The sequence below is a fragment of the Gambusia affinis genome, linkage group LG23 (genome assembly GCF_019740435.1).
Source record: "Gambusia affinis linkage group LG23, SWU_Gaff_1.0, whole genome shotgun sequence".
Lineage (NCBI taxonomy): Eukaryota > Metazoa > Chordata > Actinopteri > Cyprinodontiformes > Poeciliidae > Gambusia > Gambusia affinis.
The window spans coordinates 8,401,904-8,426,829 of NC_057890.1; the positions used below are offsets into that span (position 1 = coordinate 8,401,904).

General features: G+C 39.5%; 3 protein-coding genes across 28 annotated transcripts in view; 1 reads left to right on the forward strand and 2 right to left on the reverse strand.

Moving 5' to 3' along the window:
* The window catches only part of LOC122826578 (gamma-secretase activating protein), a 32,963-nt gene extending 16,566 nt beyond the window's left edge, over window positions 1–16,397 (forward strand). For 2 of the 3 annotated variants that reach the window (XM_044108622.1, XM_044108623.1), the window contains 9 exons: window positions 1,536–1,597; window positions 3,045–3,140; window positions 8,777–8,847; window positions 8,991–9,085; window positions 9,494–9,613; window positions 13,837–13,898; window positions 15,716–15,820; window positions 16,039–16,135; window positions 16,240–16,397. In XM_044108622.1, coding sequence (XP_043964557.1) covers window positions 1,536–1,597; window positions 3,045–3,140; window positions 8,777–8,847; window positions 8,991–9,085; window positions 9,494–9,613; window positions 13,837–13,898; window positions 15,716–15,820; window positions 16,039–16,135; window positions 16,240–16,337 — 806 coding nt within the window. In that variant the 3' untranslated portion in view covers window positions 16,338–16,397. Of the gene's footprint in view, window positions 1–1,535; window positions 1,598–3,044; window positions 3,141–8,776; window positions 8,848–8,990; window positions 9,086–9,493; window positions 9,614–13,373; window positions 13,503–13,836; window positions 13,899–15,715; window positions 15,821–16,038; window positions 16,136–16,239 lie in introns of those variants that run through there. The other variant, XR_006369823.1, reaches the window with a different exon arrangement.
* ccdc146 (coiled-coil domain containing 146) overlaps window positions 1–24,926 on the reverse strand; it is a 102,609-nt gene that overhangs the window by 1,597 nt on the left and 76,086 nt on the right. For 10 of the 24 annotated variants that reach the window (XM_044108602.1, XM_044108601.1, XM_044108605.1 and 7 more), the window contains 4 exons: window positions 24,555–24,656; window positions 24,319–24,453; window positions 21,490–21,621; window positions 20,745–21,025 (listed from right to left, as the gene is read on the reverse strand). In XM_044108602.1, coding sequence (XP_043964537.1) covers window positions 20,789–21,025; window positions 21,490–21,621; window positions 24,319–24,453; window positions 24,555–24,656 — 606 coding nt within the window. In that variant the 3' untranslated portion in view covers window positions 20,745–20,788. The other 14 variants (XM_044108599.1, XM_044108616.1, XM_044108607.1 and 11 more) reach the window with 11 other exon arrangements.
* Window positions 9,935–13,367, reverse strand: LOC122826590 (C-X-C chemokine receptor type 5-like). The gene is made up of 2 exons (XM_044108647.1): window positions 12,197–13,367; window positions 9,935–11,725 (listed from the first exon to the last, which is right to left on the reverse strand). The coding sequence occupies exons 1-2, from the start codon at window positions 12,584–12,586 to the stop codon at window positions 11,165–11,167; spliced, it is 951 nt and encodes a 316-aa protein (XP_043964582.1). The 5' UTR covers window positions 12,587–13,367; the 3' UTR covers window positions 9,935–11,164.

The window sequence follows — 24,926 nt, forward strand, 5'->3', positions numbered from 1 at the left end:
TTCGTACTTAACGCCAGGCAAAGCGCTGCACGAGTGCGTTTGTGCGAGGTGCCAAGGGGAGAGCTCACACTGGAGTCAATTTATTATGGAGGGGAGAGTTGAAAAGGAGGGAATTTAGAGGAGGGATAAATAAAGTGAAACTAGCCAGGAAACAATGAGGAAGAATGTGAAACTTACATAACAGCGGGGAATGAGGTACTTTCCTCTCCTGTCTCTCTTCCAGCCGTCTGTCTGTCTGTCTGTCTCTCTCGTAGCTCGAATGCAGCTGCGATACGTCAAACCTTAATGTGGAACTTTTTAAAAAACTTGGTTATGTCCACAGAAGGTCCAACACCCCAGATTCACTTGAAAAGACATGAAAAGTCAAAAGCAGGGAGATTCTCTGGAAAGTGTGCATCTGGAAAGTGGATTTTTAAAATAAGTTACTATCTTTCGATTTCTCCTTACAGTTGTGATACGGCATCATGAGCATCTTCACTTTTTTGTATGTTATGAGACTGTATCTAGCAGAAAAGGTTGAACATTTAATATGTTTTGGGAGGAGGCGGAGGGTTCAGAGCATTCAGTTCAACATATAAAAAGTAAATGACTTTTAAAAATTAAGAAAGTTGTATTTATCCCACTTATAAAACGTATTAATGCCATAAAATAATATCTCAAGCTATAAATAAACTTGAGATATTTGTAGCTAGAGATATAAATATACCAGTCATTGTTAAACATGGTGGTGGCAGAATCATGCTCTCATGATGTCTTTCTTTGACACGGGAAGGTGAACGTCCAAGAGCTGATAGGAAGAGAGAGTTCATCTACATTTACTAGTGTACAAAGTGTGAGTAACATCATATAAATATTGTCGGTGAGACTCAAAGCTGAACATTTTCAGGAAGTGAAACTCATTCTGTAGATTCATTACACAGAGTGAAATACTTTATTGTAACTTTTCTGGCTGACACAGATAAATCCCACTAAAGGCTCAGAATATTTCACTCTGTGTAGTGCATCAGGTTCCGTTTCTGGAACGAGGGACAAAAATATTGACTTTCATGTCATTCTAATTTATTTAGATGTACCTGTTGCAGACATGCATTTTGCAAATTAAATCTGCACGTTGGCCTGGTTATGATGGAGCAATATATAGCCGAAGCATGTCAGGGTATAACATCAAAAAGGCTGCTTTCTGTGTGTATGATCAAAGATGGTGTGTATTTGTGTATGCAAGAGCGTCCAAAGTATCGCAGATGAAGCAAGATCTGCTTTCATGAGACTGACATGAAAGGACTTTGCACAGTTGGACTTCTGCCTCCTAATCCCTGAGGTTAAGAGATGTATCTTTAAAGCAAGAAAAATAAATAATAAATAACTAAAAATGCACCAAATGAATCGTCATCATCTCTTTTGTCTCACTAACTGGCCAAAACGCGTTGCTCCCGCCTCCCCATTTTTATCTAGAATAATATCAAATTAGCTTTGTCATCAGAAGTTACTTCAGAACCATATTTTTATATTTGCATATTTTTTTTCTTCTTCTGTAGATAAAAAGCTGGTGCCACTTTTTCAAGAAGAGGACCATCAACAAAGGGCGTTCATCGGCCTGGTGAGAAAACCCATCAAGGGCTACAAGATTGCACTCGCAATGTTCAAAGAACACGTCAAGAGTCCTCACTGAAGTAAAATATCGTGCCACCATGCTATGTTAGGCAAATGTACACTTCCACGATTTCAGGAAGTTCTTTTCCTGTTTTGAAGACGGAACCAGGCGACCAGGGACGTGTTTCTAGAAATGCCGTTCCTCTTTTTGCCTCCGACATCAACTGAAAATTGATAAGGTGGCAAAGCAAACAGCTGCCTTTTAAAATGTTAGAGTAAAGATACAATGTTAAGATGAGGGCCAATGTGCTGCACAGCAGTTTAAACCTTAAAAAAGGGTTTAACGTCGGCGGTTGCTCCGTGATAATGCCACTGCGGGGAGTGATTTGCTACCAATTTTAATATGACGACCAGGGTGCGAACCGCTAAATCAATGTTGCTAGCGACGTAGATAAAAAAATTTGAATGCTTTGTAGGATGTGCTATTGTTTAAAGTAACTTTTTCACTTGACATTTTAGCTAAAAGATCTATATTCGTCAATATTTATGACATTTTTTTTATTTATTTAGATTATATCTCAATTAGGTTTTGGGTTGCTTTAGCTAGTACTAAGATATGTCAGGCTACAAAATTAAATCCTAACATTTGGTCACTGCAGTGCCTAAATGCTTATCAGCAGTTTTCTTTTCTTTTTTAAAACACACACGTTCTTTATGTTAATTCGAATCCCAACGTGTCAATTTTCTCCCCGGTGTCAAAGACGGCCCGAGAAATGTGTAGCAGCTGCTGCCAGTGGATCCCGCCTTACAATGGAGCAGGTTGATATATAGATCATTGAAAATCCACAGTGTAATGCTGACAACCAGTTATTTCCCTCGCTGCAGTCATCTGTTATAGTGAAGTTCCCGTTACGCTTCAAATGAGTCGACTCTTTAACAAAAGAGGCAGCTTAAGGTCCATGTCCTGCCTTTTTTTCTTTCTTCTTTTTTTAAACTCTGCCGTGTTTGATGGACAATTTCATATCTTTGACTTTTCCCTCTGCTCAGCATAGTTTTTTAAAGAGCAGATAGCTTCAATTTAATAGAGTTCAGTTAAGCTATTCTTGGGATGACCCAGTCCTCTGATCTCACTCCATTTATTCCCTCCATTACTTGTCCTACTTACATCATCCTCAGGCTTTCAATCTGTTTCCTGAAACTTATTTGCCCCCTCCCTGCTCATCTTAGACTCTCTTAGCCTCTCCATCCTTTCACGTCCACAGGTTCTGCCCCCTCTCGCCCATTGAATTTACTTTTGGAAATTGAAGGAAAACTCCATTGTGCGCTCTGTTTGACCCCCCCAGCCGAGTGCTCTCAAATATCTGCATAAAGCATGCAAATATGTCAAAGTTCAAGCCGAAAGTCCTGAAAAAATAACGAGAGCGTGTGTGTGTGTGTGTGTCTTGTATTTGCAGACAGTCGACAAACTTCGAGAACATCTCAACAGATATCTGCCTCAACTGGGGAAGAAGAAGATCGACTCGCTGGTGGTCAACTACGTAGCCAAGCTGGTAGATGCACTGTGCATGTTTTTTGTGTGCGTGTGTGAGATGGCTAAAGATAAAGTGGTTTTGAACTCGAAGTTATATTTATTTCAAATCCCCCCTCCCCCTTTACTCTCGGAAGGTTAAGTGAAAGCAGAAATCGCTCAGTGGACAAGAAGTCTGCAGGCCTGCACTTAAAACTGGATGGTTTGACTCTTTGCTGGAAGCCTTAAGAGGATTCTTTGAGATTTCCAAAACAAGTGTTTTTTGTTTTTTTTTCTTTTTCTTTTTGGTACCTGATGAGTGACGTTTGTGTTTATGTTCAAAAATAATGCGTTGCAAGCAAAAAGGTACTTTTGAGGATTTTAACCGGTGGAATCTTTACGTTTTGTCACACAAATGTTCTCTAACCCTTTCAAAAATGACATTGTTTTCCATTTTCATTTCCTATCCGTTGTAGGAAATTAATTTATTTTAAGAACTACCATACGGGAAAATCTACATTTTCTTCAGTGGGGTGATCCATATTTATAGAAAATGTCGAAAAGATAGTTTGCAGCTACTTTAATTCTCATCGTCTTGCAGAAATGTTGTGCAAAACTAATAATAACAACAACAAAAAGAAAATCACTTTGAAAAACTGCTGAGCTAGAATTTTTACAGTAGAGATGCTTTTATAGGGAAGCGTCAAGGAAGATGGTCAGAGTTAACGGGTTAACGGAGCTAAATGCAGGATGATCCTGGATGACAATCCAAATTACTGCTCACAGTTGCTCCTCATTCAAAGACACGGAGCTTCAACAATTTTGCTTAAAAATGAAAAGAAAAGTGAAAAGGACTACGTACGATTTCCCTTCCAATCACTATAATGAAATGTAAAAGTAGCTGAAGTTCGTGGATTTAACGTGACGGAGTTGGGAAAGACTTTTAAAAGACCCTGTAAACTACCTTATGCTTTGTCATTTTCTAAACCTAACCACAATTCATTGTGTGAAAATGTGTTGGAATACCTCACAGTGGAAGGTATGATAAGTTCACACTTCTAGTAGACCAAAAGTAATTGCGTCAGAGGCAAAAGCACTTCCAGAGTCACTTTCCAGGGTTTAAGTTTGGCTTGTCAGGGCTCCCTGGTGGCTTTTAGCCTGACAAATACCCAACAGCCAGAAAGGTCTAAACATGGGCAGAGGTCAACGTGTAGGGACTGAGATGGGAAAACCTTGAGCTTAAGAGCAACATTAGGCAACTCTGTATGAATTTTGGATGATTCATACTTAGCCTGGGCGATTTCTTTAAGTATATGGAACCATAGAGGTGGACTTTAAGTTCTATTTTTAGGATAAGCTTCCCAGGACATGAAATACAAAGTGCTACTAGCATCTGTGGACTTTACCAGACAAAGGCATTTGACAAATAGAATACATTGTAATTTTTACATACATTTTTTTACATTCAGCATGCTGAAAAACGGACTTCCCTGCAATCTTGAAAAGTTGTTTTGTTTTTGAAGGCAATGCCTGCTGTGTCCCTTTTTCTTCTCAGTTCTTTCACCTGGCCATAAAACAGAGTTATGCAGAGTGTGCTAAAAATCAGTTAAGCGTTAAAGTTAATAAAAGTTGTTTAACTGGAATGTTAAATCATCCATATTTCACCAAAACACTTTAGTTTTTAAGCTTACAGCTCTTCAAGAATCATTTTCGTGGGTTCAGAAATACTGTTAATCTTTTTTCACATATGTTGAACTAAATAAATGTTCATTGTGTGTAGACACAGCACAGGATTATCTTTAGGGGTATATTTAGGTGGGCTGCATGGTGGAACAGTTGTTAGCATTTTTAAATGGCAGCTTTTAAAGTTCCAGGTTCAAATCCCACTTTTTTTTGCACAGCATTTATATGTTTTTATGCAGTTTGAAAATAATCTATCTTTCTAAATAACTTTTAGTGTTTTGTGTGTGTGTGTGTGTGTCTGGTTGCTTGTTCTGTGTGTCTCCTGTGATGTACTGTCATTTATATGTTCAGCAGTGGGAAGTGGGCTTCCAATGTCTACATTGGATATCTCTAAAAATTTGTATCTATGGTGCACAGTTTATGAAAACACACTCTGGTTTTTTTTTTCTCAAAAGATTTTGAGACGTATTAAAAAAATGTAATGCTTTCCCAGCATTAATTTTGTTTTGCTTAATTGATGAGGACGTAGACGAGTTTTATTGAGCATGTGAGAAATCAATGTGTTCACGCAAGAGCGTTCACTGACTGACTGCAGATGTCCGAAATAAGAGAAGCCAATTTAAAATATGGCGAAAGAAAAATGGAAATGAAACATAGATCAAACATAATAGAAATAGTCACAGGAAACAGGACTAAGTTGTGATTTCGTGAGCCGCCATGTCAAAGGTGTGAACCCAGTTGGTTTGCAGAGTGACGCGGAAGCTGCGGTATAGTCCTCCATCCAGTCCCTTGGTATATCTCAGACATTGCCAGTGTTTTGATGCCATGATGTTGGCTGAACTGCAGCTGATAAATGAAGCCTCAAAAAGGCAGGAGGAAGAACCTGCGAGTTTTCAAGGCACCTTCCTGTCAGGGTTTCTACATTTGGCTTTAATTTGCATATTTTCTGAGGCGGCGGTTTCTTCAAAGCTGCTAAAGTCAACATCAGAGAGCTTAGAGTCAACACACATTCAGTGGAAGGCAATATGTAACCGTGCAAACAGCTATTAAGAGGATTTATCGCAAGACTCTTAAACGGTTTACATTTAAAACAAATGAATAAATGGAAGGGTTTTGACACAGAACAAAATGCACTTCTCTTTAAGGTTTTTTCTTTTTGTATGTTTTCTTATGTTGATGGATTGAACAAAGGAGATGCTTTCATTTGCATAGCCAAGGAAAAGGAGACACCAAACCTTTGTCCTGCGTCTCACCGGGACTGTTGGTTCTGCAAAGTCAGGTTTTAATATTCCACCGAGGTAAATCCCTCCATGGTTTCGAGGTGCTGAAAGTAGACATACAGCATATATCAATGCGGCGGTAAAAATCAGGCCAAGGGTAAGGCTCGGATTGAATAGAAAGCAGAATGTGCCAGGTTTTGAGTCGTGCAGAGGTAAAATAGGAACAGAGAGGAGGAAGAAGAAATCTTTCCTTTGCTGCGACAGGGCTCATGGATTTTTAACCCCGCGCCTTCGACATCCTGCTGAACAGAACAAAAATAGGTACCTGTGTAATCGCTTTTGGCCTCGCTCCGGCTCAGACACACGAGGTGATTACTGGGTTTATCCAGCGGAGTGGAAGAGAGATGGAGAGAGACTTATTCAAAGAGAAACAGCCTTTTGGGGTCACTTTATTTTAAGCACAGTTGACAAACTTCGGGGCTTGTTCTGCAGCCAGCCTGAGTCATGCTTTAAAAAAAAAAAAACAGAGGTACTCCTCTACAAATAAAGAGCATGCCCCCCTTTCTTGCTGGTGCTTATTTAGACTAATGGCTGCATCGACACAGGGGGGGAATATAGATTACAGCTTTTAAGACCCAGAGAAGTTTCAGCTCTGATGGATTACGGCTCCACTCTGCATTATTGTCACTGATATTTATTATTTCCCCGCTCCAGATGCAACAAACAGCTCAGATCGAGAATAACCTGCTAATTGCAGAGTATAAATTGCACACATATTTTACAGCAACACAATTAAAGAGAAACTGGCTTCTGCAAAAATGAGAATTTGTTCTTTAGTGCAGGTTTGTGCATTTTGATGCAGGAGGTCGCCACTGTTTACTGTTCAAGACAAACTGCTTAGTATGGATTTTAATTCATTACTGAGAGTCAAATCAGATTTATTCATCATGAGGCTGCGGCTGTTTGGGATGTTTTTTCCTTATTATTTGAGTTTGTCTGATCAATGCCAGCATGCACTGTACTCAGCATCATCCACAATTATTTGGTGCCTTGGGTAAAGATGTGCAAATAATATTAAACTCGTATAGAAAAAGCCTAATCTCAAACCGAATGTAAAAAAAACCCCCACAACAACTGACATTTAATTCAGCACTTTTTTGTGTGGAAACAATCGAAATTAATCACCATTTGTGCCAAAACAATTATAAAATAAACTGAACTGAAAGTAATTCTAAGAAAAACTATGTTTGTGATCATTTAGCTTATTTTTTTTCCTATCTAGTATAAATAACTATAAATGTGGAGTATAACAAAAGCCAAGAAACAAGAAAAAAAATTTTTTGTTCATGTGAGTTAACATCTAAATATTAAAATATTCAAATAGTTTCAAAGTAAAAGTTTGAAAAAAAAAAAGCTTTTTAAAAAAAATAAAAATAAATAAATGCAATAAAATTCATATATTTTAATTTATGCCACAAAACTGGAATTGCTACTCAACGTTACAGTGCGGAAATCTACTACTGGCTCACAACTAATCAAAGTTTACAGCGAGTTGAACTCTGACAAACTCGTACTCAACTGTACCTTTCCTCCATGTGCAATCAGCAGGACGGAAAAATGAAGTAAAGTAGTGGAGAAGCTTTCTTCTCTGATTAAAGGTTAGCTTTTACCAGAGTACTTCAATAGGCTGTCAATACATGTGTATGATGCTGCTGAAAGACACAAAAAAGATGGAAAACAAACCTTTACTCTGAATAATTAAAGAAGTTGTTAGTTCCAAATAAGAAATAAGTATTACAGTTTAAAACATCCATAGCAATTTTTCTTGTAATTTGCTCAAGTACTTAATATCTACATGTGAGTTCACATCTCGCGATTTTTTTAGAAAAACTTCAACTTCCGTGGGGGAATCGGAGAGAGAGGTGTGAAACGGAGAAAAGGGGCTCAGAGGAACGTATCGTGTGTGTGTATTTTTTTTATTTTTTGTGGAGCTTATCTGTTGCATAAGAGCAGCTAATTGAAACTTCCAGCCTAAGGTCACAGGAGGATGTTGCCGCTGGCAAAAGGAACAGGTTTCCCACTGGTGTTCAGGATGTGGATGAGGCAGACTGTCTTCCTGTTATTGTTTGGGAGACAGCCGAGCATTCGCTGGTGCGCGGGGGAAACGAGCTCACATGGTGAGCGTTACTCAGGGCAACGGTTTCAAAAGTAACCCGAGTAAATACAAATACCCCGAAGGCTATTAAAACCAACACAGACGGGTAAAGGAGTTAAATTCATCATTCAAGAACAAATTAACTGTGGTTAACCATATTTTATGGACCGTCGAGTTCAACGCCACCCCTAAGTTTGATACTTCAAGACCAGAATAACTAAGAAATGATGCAAATAATACCCGTCTGAAAACAAAGTTGTTGCTCCCAAAGGTGCGACAACCAGTTAAGTTTAGTCAAGTTTTCCTCGTCCACTGCAACGGTTTTGTTACAGTGGATTATGTGAAACATGCAATTGTGAGAAGACCGCCAAAAAACAAGTAGTCTTTGGAAAGAAGGGCTTTGTGTACGTTTTGACAGCCCTGTGAATTTACAGGAACCAATAATCGTTGTAGCGGGTTAAACACGTGAGAGTCGTGCGTCTTCAGGCGTCAGCTCAAAATGATTGCGTTCTGTAAAGTTTCCAGGCGACTGATTTCATCTGAGGGCAACATTTTATTGGAATCTAATGGAGCATATCTTTCTCAAACCATTAAAATATGTGTGTGTGTGTTTGTATTTAGCTGGAGCTCATCAGACACATGCTGGAATCAGCCTGGCTGAAGTACAAACTTGGCCCTCATGCATTGTGCTTGTAAGTAGTCCAACTTCCTAGACTCCCGTAGCATTGCTGTGTTTACATGTGGAAGTTGTTGACAGCATTCTCCTTTACAAGTGTGAAAGTTGCATAATCCTCTCAATTCTTTTTTTTTTTAAAATTTGGTATTTGGTGTCCAGGGTGACGAAAGGCGGCCCGGCTGAGTGGGCCGTATTTCACTTCATGCTTCGGATCCTGGAGTCCACCCAGAGTCTCTGCCTGCCTCTCCCGCCTGGTACAGTCCAGATCACAGTTTTACTTGTTCTTCTAATCCCCCGTTTTTTGTGCGAGCCACGACGAAGAACACGTGTCTCCCAGTGAGGCGCGACAGAATTGTGCATTAGCAGAACGCTGACGAAGCTCCGGGAGGACGGGAATGCGTTTCCACTCATTTGAATTAATTTCACAGTGTTTGCAGTTGTTTGCTACATAATTCTCTCATTTTTTGTGTGTGTGTTTTTCGTCACACAGGAGCAAAACTTTAATTTTAAAAAGTGAGGTCTCGAAGGAGCCGTTTCACAAATGTTGGCCTGCGATATATATTGCATGAAACGCGTTCAACGACGTCAGCTTTACTCTGTGAATATTTCAGTCCTTCCTCCCCCCTTCATTGTTTTCTCATTTCACCGGTTTGTTTCTCCAGGCTATCACACCCTGTTTGCTGTGTTTGCTGTTCGCTGCCTACCTCATCAAACCTTTCTACAGTACATTGACCACGGGTTCCTGCAGCTCACTGAAACCTTTGTGTCTCGTCTCATGACAGGTTTGTGTATAAATAAGCATTTTTAAGGGGCGGTGGGGGGGAAGTAGATCACCTACGGTGCTCAGAACAGTTTTGAAGTTAGCTTCTTCCAAGGGTTTCTGTTCGCAAACATCCTCCATACTGTCAAAAAGGTGTTTCTTCGAATGTCAAATTCATTCACTCAGTGTCAGACTAAGCTGCATAACAAATTGCATCTTTGTGACACACAAACTGTTCAGTTACAATTTTCGTTTTCCTTAATTTAATTCTTCCAAGGCAGTTTGTCGTCTCTTTACAACTCATTTGATTCTTGAGCATGAACAGGATCAAATCAATGGATTTCCATCAAGGTTTGGCTTCCATAAAATGGATTTCCATCAAGGTTTGGCTTCCATAAAATGGATTTCCATCAAGGTTTGGCTTCCATAAAATGGATTTCCATCAAGGTTTGGCTTCCATAAAATTTTCCATTTTATGGAAGCCAAACTGATTGAGTCACTGACATTGTAGCAATCTTTTACGCTGTTCAAGTATGCGGCAACAGTGGAAAGAAAAGACCCACTTTAAACGAGAAAAAACAAATTCTGACTGTGAGAGACCCGCTTAATTAAAAATGTTTTATGGTTTTATAGAGGAATGTATAACATGCTAATAATTATAAATAGTTTTTTTTTGGTTGGACAGCTTTGATTTTAAGACGTCTCCTAAATATGAGAGACCGGCGTACCTTTGATTTCTACAACATGACTTTCCCTGTTTTGAGGGAGCAAATATTTCCAAACAGTTTTTTTTTTTTTTTGTCCTTTTCTTTAAAGTGAAACCTGTAGCATCCTACTATGCAGTAGCATAATCTGATGTCTTCACAGCATGATTTTCTCTGGCATATTAGAAAGACTTTCAAAATCGTAGAAAGTGTACAGTGTAAAATATTAGCCGATTTCAAACAAACATTCTTAAACTTTGTAGAAATTTTAGAGCAGAAAGGTAAACTAGCAAGAGGTCAAATTATGCAATTAGCAAATAAAGGTATTCTGAATTGATAAAGTATGCTAACATTTTAACATAAGCATTAGCATTGCATTCTAATGCTAATATTAAACAATGTGACTTGGGACTTCCTTGAGTCCAACTCTTCCCTTTAGGTTAATAGGCTTAAAGGGATATTCAGCAGATTTAAGTTTAAACATTTAATTTGACCAACTTCTTTTTTCCACTGAAAGTCACATTTCAGAATGACCCAGCCACAATTTGATTCTAACGGAGAATAAACGAAGGTAACTCACAATTAGTGTGCTGGCAAGGGGACTTTAAAGTAAATGTTCAACTATTTCTGGGGTTTGATATTTTTGGAAAACACACGGAATAAGCAAATTAAGAAAATACTGACTGCAATGTCCAGCCTGCAAACATTTTAATAGCAAAAACGAGTTTTTACAGAAAGAGAAATGGTAGATAAATCCACACCAAACTCATTGTTTATATGGGATGTTTTTGTAACAGTGTTAATACATAATTATAAATTAAAAAATGTGTAAAGGTTAAATAGCACAGCACAGATTTCAAAGGATCTTGTTAATAACTGTCATTAAGAGCCATGAGAAATAGCTTTCTTTTCTTCTCTCTGTCTCTTAGCTGATGCCGAGAAGCAAAAAAATACAGCAGGGGGTTCAGACAGTGGTTTAAAAAGTACAAATACTCGATAGACGTCAGACTCCTGCTAACGTCGGACAACGTTTTTGAGTGCGTGAAATGGGCGGCAATGGCCACAACGCGAGCAAACAAAGGCAGAAAGTCTATTAGGGAGACCGCAAGGATCCGAGTGAACAGTCTATTGATCTTTTGCTTTTTCTTGTCAGACATCTGAACCTTCCTGATGCCTCTCACAAGCTTTACGTAAAACACCAACACCACAAGTTGAGCAGACATCACTATAGCGACGTGGACCACCTCGGCTTGCGGTTTGATCATTTTGTTCCAACAGGACGTCTTGTTGGATGCGGCGTCTCCGCTTGTCTTCTCCGTCAGCGAAAACACAAGTGGGAGAGGCAGCAGGGCCCCGAGTCCCCACACAGCGGAGAGCAAAACCCGCTGCCATGCTCGGCGCACTTTTTCCCACTTGGCATGATGAAGAATCTGGGAAGTGAGAAATACTTTTAGATCTCTACTTACACACAATATTCAGGGTGCATTTATTTTTACTTAATGCACCTTACTTTCTAGCGACTCTGTTATTACTTATTTCTTTCTAACTTATCCATTAGATATTACAAGAACTTATCGCTTCCTTACTAGCCGTTCATATCGCTCTGTATTTCAGTACTTAGTTACTTTACATGTTTTGCTAGTGACTAGTCCTGATTGATCAACATGAAATAAAACCACGTGTTATTGACTTTAAAGCAGACAGAAGTAGTTTTGGCAAAAAATACCCTCTATTTGTCAGAAAGTAGAAGTACAAGCAGTGTGGTTACCTATATTTTTCCAAGTACGACAGACTGAAAATAATTATTTCTTACAGTTCTGCAGTAACAGCGCATTAGTATTGCTAAACATGTTCACCCTGTTGTCCGTTTTCCTACAACGGTAAAGCTTTGAGTTGCGTACCTGGTAGTAACGTTGAACGCTTATCAGCAGCAGGATGTTGGAGCTGGAGGTTATGCAGAATAAGACGACGAAAAAGAAAAGCTGACACAATCCATGTGTCAAATGGGGCCCGGTGGCAAAAACGGCCCCGGCGATCACCAAGCAGAGCAGCGAGAGGAGGTCCGACAGAGCCAGGTTGAAGATGAGGCGCTTCGTCATGGAGGAGCCTCGCAGATGGCTGCTGAGTTTTACGATCGTGAGGATGTTAGTCGGGATTCCCAGAAGGCAGCTGAGCACAGCAATCGCGCCAGCAGCGACGTACGACGGATGGGTGCAGGACAACAGAGGCATTACAGAGGTGGAGCAGTTGGCGTTTGAGAAGGAAAACGGCGTTTCAGTGACAGAGGCCATTGTGGAAGAGAAAGAAAGAAGCTACAGAGCTGTATCTGTTGTCAGGCTACGGTTGAGTGAATGCATCGTATCGTCTAAGGAGGTCATTAACTTGTTCTGCAGAAGGTGCCGCACTAGTGGTTTGTGGTCTTGGTATGTAATTCAGGACAGGATTTATTGATTGCAGAGGCTTGACTTTGGTTATGCAACTGCAGTTCGCAGAAGACACAGCATTAGTTTACTGTCACAACACCGAAGGTTTTCTTTAGAGCAACTAGAACGAGCTTCAGGTGACGATACTGGTACCGTAGGCACAAATAGTCATGTTGAAAAATCTTTTCATTGTCCCCAAGTTGTTGCCTTTGATGTCAGAAGCCAACAGTAGCCATTTTGGAGGAGTATGTTTTTGCCATTGTCCAATCGAGAGCTCTTCTTTCAGAAGGATGGTGAGATGCTCAACAGCGTGCAGATTTTTACAGGTTTTTAAAACGTCTAAGGTCTGGTCTCTTCATTTTTGATGCACGACTTCAGAGGTCGTCTTATTGTCATGTAATCTCAGTTTAAAGAAAACTCACAGGTGTTGCTGAGACATTTCTGTTTCACTCAATTTGTCAGTTTACGAAAACTTGTACTAAAAATGTTTCCCATCTCCAGGTGAGTGAAGACCACGTGTTCCATGTTTAGTTGTTCAAATATAATAAAACAATACAAGCAGGTATTTTTTGATTTTAGCAAAAAGATGCCATGTGAATTATTGTCCAGGAGCCCGTTTTATGTGTTCTATTTGACACGAATTTCACATCAACAGGTTTTTCTCTTGTTGACACTAAACACCTGTCAGCGTGCTTTGGTCAACCACAGCCACCTGGCTTATCCTACTTCATGAGTTTCCCCTGAAAACCAAGAGACCCGACTAAGCAGATGACCACAAAAGCAGGTCTTGTTAAAAGGCACACTGTATGATATACATTTCATTTAAGAAAACTAAAAACTACTTTTAAATTAAACCGTTTTTGTGCACACTTGTTTAGCATATCATTAACTAACCGGAGCCAGAACTTTAACTTGAGTTAAGTTATATTTGAGTCCATCCGACTGACCTGTCAGTTTTCATCCATTTTTTTTCTTTTTTTTTTGCCAGACTTTGATGCCTACCAGGTTATGAAGCTGGTACTATAAAAAAGCTTTATAATAATCATATAATGTTTTTTTTGTATGTCAACGGGACCATGGATTCCAGATTCATTAATAATTTCTTCCTCTTTGTTTAGATTTGGACAACAGCGAAGCCAACGAGCGACTGAAGTTCGGCGTACTTAAGAGATTTCCTGAGGTACTGATGTGTGACCAAATTAATCATTAAGACTTTTGATTAGTTTAGAAAGTAACTCATCATCAGTTCTTATAACTTTATGTTCAGAATAAAGAGTCTAAACAGTGTACGGGTGACAGTTTAACATGCAGGCAGTTGAGAGAGTTTCCTTCTCCCAAACTAACTCCAATTAACTAAGAGTCTGGAGTTGTTTTAGATCTCATTTTCCTCAAGCATGTCTAATAATGTTTGTGCAACCACCGGATGTTAAGACTGAGAAAGGCTTTCTGGAGACTGAGGTGACTCTGGGTGTTCAGACTCTTGTGTAACTTCCATGTGTTCCTGTGTGCCTGTGTTTGTTTCATCCGCAGCGTGATTAGAGGAATGTCGAGGGTTTTGCATCTCCGGTGCATTTCCTGTCCGTCAGACTTTTGTTGAGTGAGTTTGGTAGGCAGCAGAAACTCAGACAGAACCTCACATGTCTGAGGCAAAGTAGGAGGCACTTATTTCTCCACTTTAGAGGATCTGCACTGAGAAACTCAGCCATCTAATACAATGTCAAATACAAATGTGTTTAACCATGGTTAAATGTTTTTAGAAAAAAAAAAGGTCAAACTGACTGAACCATTAAGTTCTACTACTGTAAAAAGTGAAGAAGAAAAAGTTAGGAAATGTTAGACAGCCATCTGTTACCTCGGACTAAAAGGATTTCGCAACAGAAAAACTTTAGTTTGGAGGAACTTTTATAAAACATGATAAGGACTGTTCTGGAAACCTGATGTTCAATTATTGATGATGTTGCATTATTCTAAAAAAAAATCTGAGAAAACAAAAACACAACTGAATGATAGAAACGAATGAATAAAATCACTGGAAATCGAGGAACTATTGATGAAGATCGAATTTGTTTGGAAACGGGGTTTGGATATTTACAACACGGTGGGTTTTAGCTCTGACAAAAGTCAATATAATGGTGGGAAAGAAGAGCCAAAGTAGATCAAAGGCAACCAAACTGATGCCAAATTAGACCTAAACTCAAAAAGCTTCATGCAATTAGAGAACTGTGATTATTGAATCAGTAGCAAGTGTACTGATTAACAGTAGAAGCAGCTGGTAGGGGACCAGGAAAGGCACTTGGGCAAACCGATTGGATTGACTAGTGAATGGCTAATGTAAACCAGAACAAGAAAACACAAAATAATAAACAATGCACTGTAGAAACAGACCTGTTCTAACTTCAAACATATAGGTGAAGGGTTACTTTAAAAATCTAAATGACATAAAAATTTTCTGTAGCCTTCTTGTGTTGTTGCCTGTTTGTCTGCGTGTATTGTGAAAAGTACAGTACAAACATTATTGATGTAAATGCAGCTGGTTACATGAATTTGGCAGTTGTGCAATATTTAACTAATAGTTAATATTAAATCTGGTAAATTTATAGTTCTCTTCTATAACTTGAAGAGAAAATCAAATTTTGAAAGTGCAAGAGCTGAAAATGAAACACGTTTGAGTTGATTGAATAACTTTTTGTTAAAGTTTTTGCTAGTTTACTGAAGAAGAATAAATAATTACCCTACTGTAGTTCCCCATTTTTATGTGTGTGATTTATGACTGTTGTGCCTTTTTTTTTTTATTATTGGAACCCTAAAAATAGCACAAATTCCCCAAGACCCCTCATTAGCAGTCCACCCTTCGATAATGCAGTCGCTTTCCATTTGGTGGATTAGAAAGGGACAGCTGTTCAGAGCCTTCGGGGAATCTCTCTTTCTCCCTCTTTTTTTGTAGAAAGCGTGAGCTACATCCCTAAAATGTAGTGTTTTCTCTTTGTGTGTGTGTAGACTATGAAGCAAAGGATCTACCATATGTGGGATCATCCTGTCAGCTCAGCCTCAATCTCCAGAGATTATGTCAAGACGCTGCTGGAGAAACACAGCAAGAATAAGGTAACATGGAAAAAAAAACATGCGATGCATGCTGCATGCATTTCCTGCAGAATGTCTCATAGCGAAATATACGCTAGTGACATATCAGGAGCCAATTTTATCTGCAGGACGGGTTTATGGGATTTCTCTCAGGTGCTGCTGCTGCTGATAAGTCTGAATTTGAATCTTACAAAAACATTTCTTTATATTATTATTATTTTTTTTATCTTTCTCCTCAGGGATTTGTATTGACTGGGCGAGACAAACCTGGCTTCAGACCAGAGTTTCTTCCTCTAACCTATCTGGCAAAAATGCTCTCTGATATCGAGTCACAAGGTAGAGTATACCTCTACATATCCTGCAGGAAAGGCCTTTAAAGAAGCAGGAAGTAAAGATGTTTTTTTTTTTGTCTCCCTCCCGGCGCCTTAACTCCTGAACAGCTCTGAACCCTTTCGAGAAGGAAAACGTGGACGCCAGGTTTGTGGAGGAGTCGGCTCTGATGCAGACGCTGATCCAGCTGGGCTTCGAGGAAAAATGAAGCGGCCGGAAGGGCGACGAAGGACGCGAGACGGATGGAGAGAAAGAGAAGAGAAAGAAAAATAGATGAGGAGGAAAATCGGTTTAAGGAAGAGTAAATGTCTAACTGGGCCTTGAAGGCATGAAATGGATTGATGTTGGAAAATGAAAGTCGAGTGGAGAAGTCATGAACAGGACCGCGACTGTTAAATAAAAAATCAGGAGGGATTATAGGGAAAATCTTAGTGCAATTCACAAAAGAAAGGACTGCAACAAAGATGCATCTTAATACTTCAGAATATAATTGTAAAGTTAAATTATTTCAGTTCCATTTAAAAAGCGAATCTCATATATAGATTGATTACACATAGACAATTCAACTATTTATATCTAATCACTTTATTGTGGCTTATGGTGAGGGCAATACAAAAAAAATTAATTATTGAGAATATATATTTTTAAATCCAAATCTTATTAAAAACGCTTAATCTTTTTTCGGAATCAGCTGAAATGTCAAAACCCAAATCTCTGTCTTACTGTTTATCCTAATAATAGACTGCTGGAGTACAGGGTGTTTATGGAAAACACATGAAACAAAATGCATATATAAATTTCACAATAAAATACCTTTTTAAAAAAGCAGTAGCACTTTCTGCATATCTGATTGCGATGAGGGATAATCCCACAAACACACCGGGGAGACTGCTCTCTCGACAGTTGTCCATTGACACTCTATATCCATTGTTGTCAAAAAAAGAAGCTGGTTGTGTCCGAGCACGTGGATGGAAAGTTGAGTGGAAGAAAAAGAATAAGAGAAAACCCTGAACCAGCCACAGTAATGCCCGCTCGTCTCAGAGGGGCTTTGAAGTAAATGCAGCCACGTTATCAGCTAGTGCTCCAACTGAAGACGTCAAAAGTTATCAAAATAAAGGCTTTAAAATGATCACTTTGTGTGCAGTGAAACTACACTGAGTGCAAGTGTTTTTGTTTTGATTCACTAGAATAAATTAGAATGACACTAAGTTAAATATTCAAATAAATTCAACAAAAAAGTCAAAACCTGTAGGAAGATGTTTTATCTAAATTAACACCTTGGAGCTGCTAAGAGTTTTTTTTTTGTCACCCAATTACGACCATCTAATGTTAACAGTATTTATAAACCACAGATGCTCTCTACCCTTCCTCCAGTGTGTTTCCTGTAATGCTTCTGCTTCCCATCAGCTTGATTACCCGCCGACAAAAGGCTTCGCAGACAGAGAGGCTCGATGTGATCTGCCACACATTAAGTCTGATTTCAACAGATTTGTACGGGTAAACATGGGGAGACAGATTCACTTTTTGTACAAGGCTGAGCTTGAATTGAATGGAGCCGGTAGCATGTGGCTTGAATAATCAACCCCGGCAAAGTCACGAAGGGAGCTGTAGCTGTAAATGTTGTTTTTTTTTTGCTTTGAGTACGTACCAGCTCCTAAACTCTTTTTAATCAGAATCATATTTTAAGACCATGCATGCTCATTAAACTGGAATGTAAATATACATTTTTTGTTATCTTTTTTTAAGCAAGGTCAAAAAGGACATGGACGAACAAGGTTAACACAGACTATATGGTCTTTTCTGCCAGTATTATCATCCATTCGGTAATCACGAGTTGTATGATGCAAAAAAAAAAAAAGAAGAAAAAAAAAAAAGTTTCCATTGCAGTTTTGTGAAATACACTAATGTCAATAAAGCCAAAAAACCAACTAATTCTAGCACAGAAACTTTTGATTAAAAAAATTTGAGTTTTGCCTAACAGGATATCTTTGGCATGAATTAGTGCATCCACTGTGAGCCAGACCTTCACTTCCAACATTAGTGTCTGACCTCACAAATGCTCTCTTTAGAAAAAATAGCTAAAAGTTTCCATAAACACACACATTAAGCTGGTATAGTTTAAAAGGCTGGGCAGACTTTCACTGAAGTCAGAAAGTAGGAGCAGGGATTTCACAAGATAAGTCATATTTACAGAAAGACACTCCCATATGACATTTCACATTAAAATCATAAATGTGAATCTTTCTCTAAGTGTAAACACATGGGTCCTTCTCCATCTAATGGTCTCCCTCACACTCTGTTATGCAGCCAGTGTTATGTAGCAGCCTAACAGTTTGGGGCCAAGTTAATCTGACAGCTTCCAGGGTGAATCTGCATTGGATGATCTCACACACACACACACACACACATTTGTCCCTTGGTTTCTTCTTAGGAAGTTGACTCATGCTGCGAGCAGCACCACTCAGGTTTGACATGGTGCACAGCAGCTGTTTCAGGACTTTTCCTCCTGCACATCTTTTCTTTACACACACACATTCATCAACTCTCCCCAGCCGTCCGAGGCACCCGCTCGTAAATTTGGGGGAATTTCTGGGTACATCAAATCTATTTGATTTATTTTTGGAAGACCTTTAGCTGTTTTAAGGTTCAACTTCATGTTTTGGTGTGAAGCGCCCCCCAAACTGTGAATTTTACGCCCAATTTGCAGCCCTCCGATTAACTTTGAATCTCCTCTACCGTCTCCGTCCCCTTCATTTGAATTCTCCTCTCTCTTTGTCATTCTTCATGCTCTTTCACTGCTTCCGCTTCCTCTCCAGATTTATCATTTTCGAGGGCTCGCCTGGTCGTCTTCGTGAAGCTCAGGCAGACCCGTTGCAATTTATTTAAAGATTACGACCGTGAAGGGTGAAACGACAACAAAGCCGAAGAATGTGTGGGAATAGCTTAAGAAATTAATCTCATCTTCAAGGGAGAGGAGGTCGGAGCGGTGCTGATGTGTTGCCAGGCAGTGTGGCGACGGTGAAATCGTACGGGGGAACATTATGCGTCTCCCGCCCCAAAACCTTTAAACACGATGTCATACTTTCGCTTTCAAATCAAGCACTTCCAGGAAATATATGGGAAGGAAGGAATACTGGTGAAACTGAAAGAAGACAGAGAAATTTAAAGGCTTTCAAGATCCTTTTCTTTTTTTTTTTTTTCTAAAAGTCCCAGGGTTTCACTACTTGATTGCGATAATGCCTCATGTAGGCCCCCTGTGGGCGGGGCTTGATGGGCGCGAAGCGTCCGAAGGGTACGGGCAGACCGAGTGGGTCGTCCAGGGGGATGTACGAGTTGGGGCGGGCTTCGGCTGTGGTGTGCACTCCGTTTGGCAGCTGCCTCCACTTTCCTTCCTCAGCAAGCTGCACACACACACACACGCACACACACACAGAGAGAGAACCACACACCAGAAGCACTTTTAATATTTCATGCGAGATTGCATGACCTTGAATTAAATACTTAAATCCAGACCTTCCTGAATCTTAATCATGGAAATGGAAAAAAACAAAACAAAAAAAAACGCAACAAGCAATATATTTTTTATGAAACTAAAAAAAAAAAAAAAAAAGAGCAAACGGTTGAGTGCTTGAGCTGAAAATAATGAGGCTGAACAAAGTTGGAGGTAAGGGTGGCGGTTCTGTTGAGTGAAGGTCTTTTGTTTATTGGGAAAGGAGCCAAAGAAGTCAGGCGGATTGCTGGCCAAGAACCTTCCCCCAGCCGACACCAACACCGGCACTAATGGCTTCTACTGGATGTGCCAGCCATCTAAACTGTCTGGTCATTCAAACGAGCAGAAACAGGTAATCTGTGGTGCTGGTCGCCCCCTTGGTCAAGTCAACAGCTGGTGTGCTGGCATTTGAAGCAGCTGTGACCATTTATTGGCATCGCACCCGAAACTGACTGTAGCTCTGGACTGTGCCGAGACAAAGGCGGCTGTGTGATTGTCCGAATTGAGGAATTTAGCAATTATGTGAGCTTTATTTCAAGGGATTATTAGGTTGTGCTTTTACAAATCAAGAGAAGAAGCTGGAAAAATGACTGTAAACCAACCAGAGAAAGACAACCAAGCCATGCGGAAGTTGGAATGATGCAGCAAAAATAAGGGAGTTAATAGAGACATGAAACACTAAAAAGGACAATGAAACAAATCTACATATTGACTTGGCCAAAAAAAAAAAAAAAAAAAAGACATAAGATAATTTTAAATATCCAGTTTTTTAGTTCAGATCACTGACAGCCCAGGTGTACATCTCATCAGGGGAAGCTCAAGCAGTTTGCAAAAGTAAAAAAAAAAAAAACATGTAGACCCTGAACTGACGCGGCGGGGAAAAATATGTCATCATGTGCGAGCATGACGAGCTTTTTTACTCTTTGGTCATTCAGAACCGCCAATCTAATTGTTTTTTGTTTTTTTTCCATTGAAATGCTTTAATGATATTATTTGCAATTTCTTAATTTGGTCAATTAAGACTAAATTTGTTCAGCAACAAAGCAGTTCAAAGTGCTTTTCATCATAAAAACTTAAAGTCATAGAACACACACAGTAAACAAGTGAAACATGATTTTCTGCTAATCATGTTTTGATGTTTGATTTTAATCCATATCGACGAGCAGAGGTTAATTTATATTTATCCAAAATCTTACTAAAGGAACATTTTTACTTTGACATTCTAGCACATACATGTGTGTATATATGTGTGTGTGTGGGCTTGAGTTTATTTCAACTGAGACAGGAGAAGTTGTTTCTGGCTCTAATGAAGTCGATATTGGTCCACAGAACAAAGACAGTGGTGGGCTCAATTGATTTGAACCCGATGTGAGTGATGGATCAATGTCTAACCACGGAGGACCCCGCTGAGAAGAAAGAAGTAAGGAGGGGAAGAAAAAAAAAAAAGTCAATTTCTTTTTGTCATTTTCCTCGATTTTCAGAACAGCAGGCAGATAAACTGCTGTTAAATCTCACAAAATATAAGAGCTTTAATTGCTGTTTGCACACAAAGGAGCTAAGAAAGGCTTTAGGTCTAAAACAATTAAAAATGAGCCAGAGTAGCTTCTTTCTTCTGTAAGAGTTGTTTAATTGGATTTTTTTTTTTTTTTGGCTTTGTGCTTGCAGTTTATTTTATGTTATTTTAGGAGCTTTGTTTTGTTTTTGACCAGTAGACAGCTTTGATACCCATTTCAGCCTTCTTGCTTGAATTTTTTTATTTTTTTTTCTTGAAAGATGCAGCTTTTCACATATAAATTTGCCTACCATTTCTTCGACACTCTATTTGCTCCAAAGTGCGTCGTGTGAATTTTTTAACAGCTGATTTGCTTACCCTCTTTTTCTCTTCTCTTTCCCTCTGCCTCAGCCTCCTGTCTCGGACAATCCTCCTCCAGATCTCCTCCACGTCGAAATACCAAGGCACCATTGGCACCTTCGGCACCGGATCCGGGCGACACCTGGTCTTCTGAAAGAAAAAAAATAAATAATAAAAAATGAATAAATAAAAACGAGAGCAGGGCAGGAAACGTCCATTTCACTGAGCTTGCAGTGACGTGGCTCAATTCAGATGGTTGCTTTGGTACCAGAATCCGGCTAACGGTGCACCTCTCCATCTTTTACCTCAGGGATCAAGTGGCGTGCTGCAGGCGTGCATCAGCCCCGGCGATTCAACGGGGGTATTAACACAAACCTCTTGAAATATTTACAGCGCATGTAGGAAATCCACAAAGAAAAAAAGATAAATAAAAAAATTACCTTCTGAAATATTTATAGAGGCAAAAAAAAAAGTAAACATGGCTTGAAAATCACCATGTCTTTCTACAGCAGTGATTTGGATGCTCTGATACTTGAAGTAAACAGAACATAGTTCTTTAAATATAAAGATACAACAGAGCTGAAAGTTATCTTGAATACTCTCTAGTGGTGTTTGGAAGATAAAAACCAGAAACGTGGGATCCGGATTAAATGTCAGCCATAAAAGTAGTTTATGTGCCCGTTATGTGAAAGTATCTCCGGGAGAACACATGCACAGGATGTTAACATGGACGGCTCCATTTTATTAAAGCTCAGTTTACACATTTACAAACAGTAGCTCGTCTGACCTGACCGCCTCTCTCCGAGTCTTTTCATGTTCGGACAAACTGGCCGCCTGCTTTACGGTAAGCTCTACAAGATCAGCTGTAACATTTAAAAAATTTTTTTAAGTTGTTGATGTTACCGATGTTCCTCCGGATATAAATCTGCTGGAAATGAAACGAAAAAATACTTTCAGGGTTTAGGCAAGTGCTAGATCCCACGTGCGTTATTAAAATAGTTTGCATTATTCCGACCTAACTGGGAAGAAAGGCCAAACACTCAAATGTTTCATCTTGTGTCTAGCTACAAACAAAAATCTCAGTAGTTTGCATAGTTAATCATGTAAAATCCCCTAAAATACCGCAGGGCTTTTGGTTTTAATGCGCCAAAAATGTTTGAACATTTTTGCAAATCTATAAAGAGTTTTATTTTTTTTTAGAGTAAAAAATGTAGAAAAACTAGCTTGCTTATCCACCAGCAATTCTTGTAAGTTGTTATAAATGGAAAGAGAAAAGGAGTACAACAACAGAAGAGCGCTGCAGTCGCTTTGCTCATGTTCTCTCAGATGATGACAGCTTAATGCTAAGCTTCAAAGTGGCTGTCAGAAAGGTAAAATAAAAAAATGTCATCCATCTTTTATGTGGTGCTTTTGATGAGTTGGTGACGGGGGGGGGGAGAAACACTGACAGAGCAAAAGACAGATAAAAGACTGGCGGCAGTTTTCCAAAATGTGGGCTTTTAATTCTCCACACACAGAATCACAAAGTACTGAACTCTACATGAGAAATTTAAAAATGTAAACAGTGTAATGTTATTCATTTATTTCATTCAATCATTATTTAACCAGAATAATTAAAGTATACAATTAAAATGTCATGAAATGTACTCGAGGTCAAATGGGAAAAATCCAGTAAGATTAGAGGAGTAGATTAAGATTTTTTTTTAAAAATGATTTAAAAGTGGTCCATGGGAATAAACTGGGAGGATTTTAGTGTGACTTTTACAAATTATTCCAGAACCAAGAGAAAGTTGGGTTTTTTTTCCTACCAAGTACTGATCAGAACAGAAGCCGACAGGATGAAGGTTTTCGACTGGAGACACGAGACAAAAACAAAACGGATATGACAGTAGGTAGCTCGTCAGCAGGGCAGCCTCATAAATAAATACAAGCCAGTGTTGTTGCCCCCTTTGTTTCAGTGAAGGCCATGAGAGCAAAGCATAAAGAGCATGATGCGTCCTGCAGGCAGCACTTGTAGTGAAAGCACTTTGAAATATTGCGTCCAGAGAGCGGAGGACCAGAGGGAGCTTCATTCACATAGATAATGTCTCTATAGTTCAACACAGTCGGGGAAGTTGTTTGTTTGTATGAGATTTTTCCTCCCAAACAGCTCGAGACAAGATTTGTGTCGACGTAAGAAGCGAGGAACAGATTTGTGCTTTTGTAACAGATGTTCCAGACGGTCATAAATCCATACGGCCAAATATTTGTACACGGACAGTTTGGGTTTTTTTTTCCTGCTGACGTCCAAATGCTTTCATGCTCCAAGTTTAGAGAATGAACTTCTGGGACGCTCTTGAATTTGAACGTCTTTGGATTCAGGAGAATTAATACGGCTTTCAATTATTTTGGTGAGTACTAACAAAATTTTGGATATTTGTCTACATTTTATTTTCTTACTCACTCTCCATCTTTAAGTAGAGGCAGCACGTGAGTTGCTTTTGAAAATTTAAGAATAATGTCAATTTGGAGACTCAAATTAAAATGAAAGAACTTTGAGTTGGGACCAAATAACAGTTTGAGCTTCAAACATTTTCTGGGTTATTAAAATATTCAGAATTTAGGGGCGTGCTCCGGTGGCGTAGAGGGTAGCGCGCCCCACGTTTGGAGGCCTTCAGTCCTCGACACGGTTCGATTCCCGGACCCGACGACATTTGCCGCATGTCTTCCCCCCTCTCCTTCCCCCTTTCCTGTCAGCCTACCGTGAAAAAAGGGACACTAGAGCCCACAAAAAGGACCCCCTGGTGGGGGAAAAAGAAAAAAAAATAAAAAATTCAGAATTTGATTTTAATACTCTGTTCAGTCTACCTTCCGTGATTTGGAGATGCTGTTGATCACGTGGAGTTTGAGGATCTCTGCCTGCTTCTCCGGCGGCTTCGACGGACCGGCCTCCTGCTCCGCTCCTTCTCCCTCCGGCTGCTGCTGACTCTCACGCTCAGGCAGCTTCGAGTGCACACAAAGAACAGGAGGAAATCAACTGAGCATTTGCAGCGCACCTTTTAAAGTTCACGAGGTGAAATTCTAAATTAAACGTTAGCAGGCACCTGCTCCGTTTTGTCATCGAGTTCTGAAGGTGGCGAGGCCTCGACCTCCGACTCGTTGGACTCACCGACGCTTTCCAGCATCTTGTCTCTGCCTTCTGACAGCTGGAGGATGCGGAAAAATTGAGTTAGTAGCAAAAAGACTAGTATGCAGCACAAATGTAATGTGACTTCCTGTGTCGGGTGGCTTCCTCTGCAGTAATTAAAGATCCAGGGATTAAATAGGTAACAAAACTCAGCACCTTAGAGTCACTAAAGCACTAGCTTGGTTCCTAACCTCTCTTCTTTTTTTCTTGCGTTGACATATGACATAAAAGTCTAGCTGCATTTTTCCCAAGTACACATAAAAATCTGGAAGAAATTACCTGTGCACTT

What these genes read in the sequence shown, in the direction of transcription:
- LOC122826590 (XM_044108647.1), bottom strand. Translation starts at nt 12,586, where the DNA reads ATGGCCTCTGTCACTGAAACGCCGTTTTCCTTCTCAAACGCCAACTGC. An exon ending in GCGTTCAACGTTACTACCAG is followed by an intron (nt 11,726 to 12,196) that starts GTACGCAACTCA and finishes CTCACTTCCCAG; the next exon opens with ATTCTTCATCATGCCAAGTG.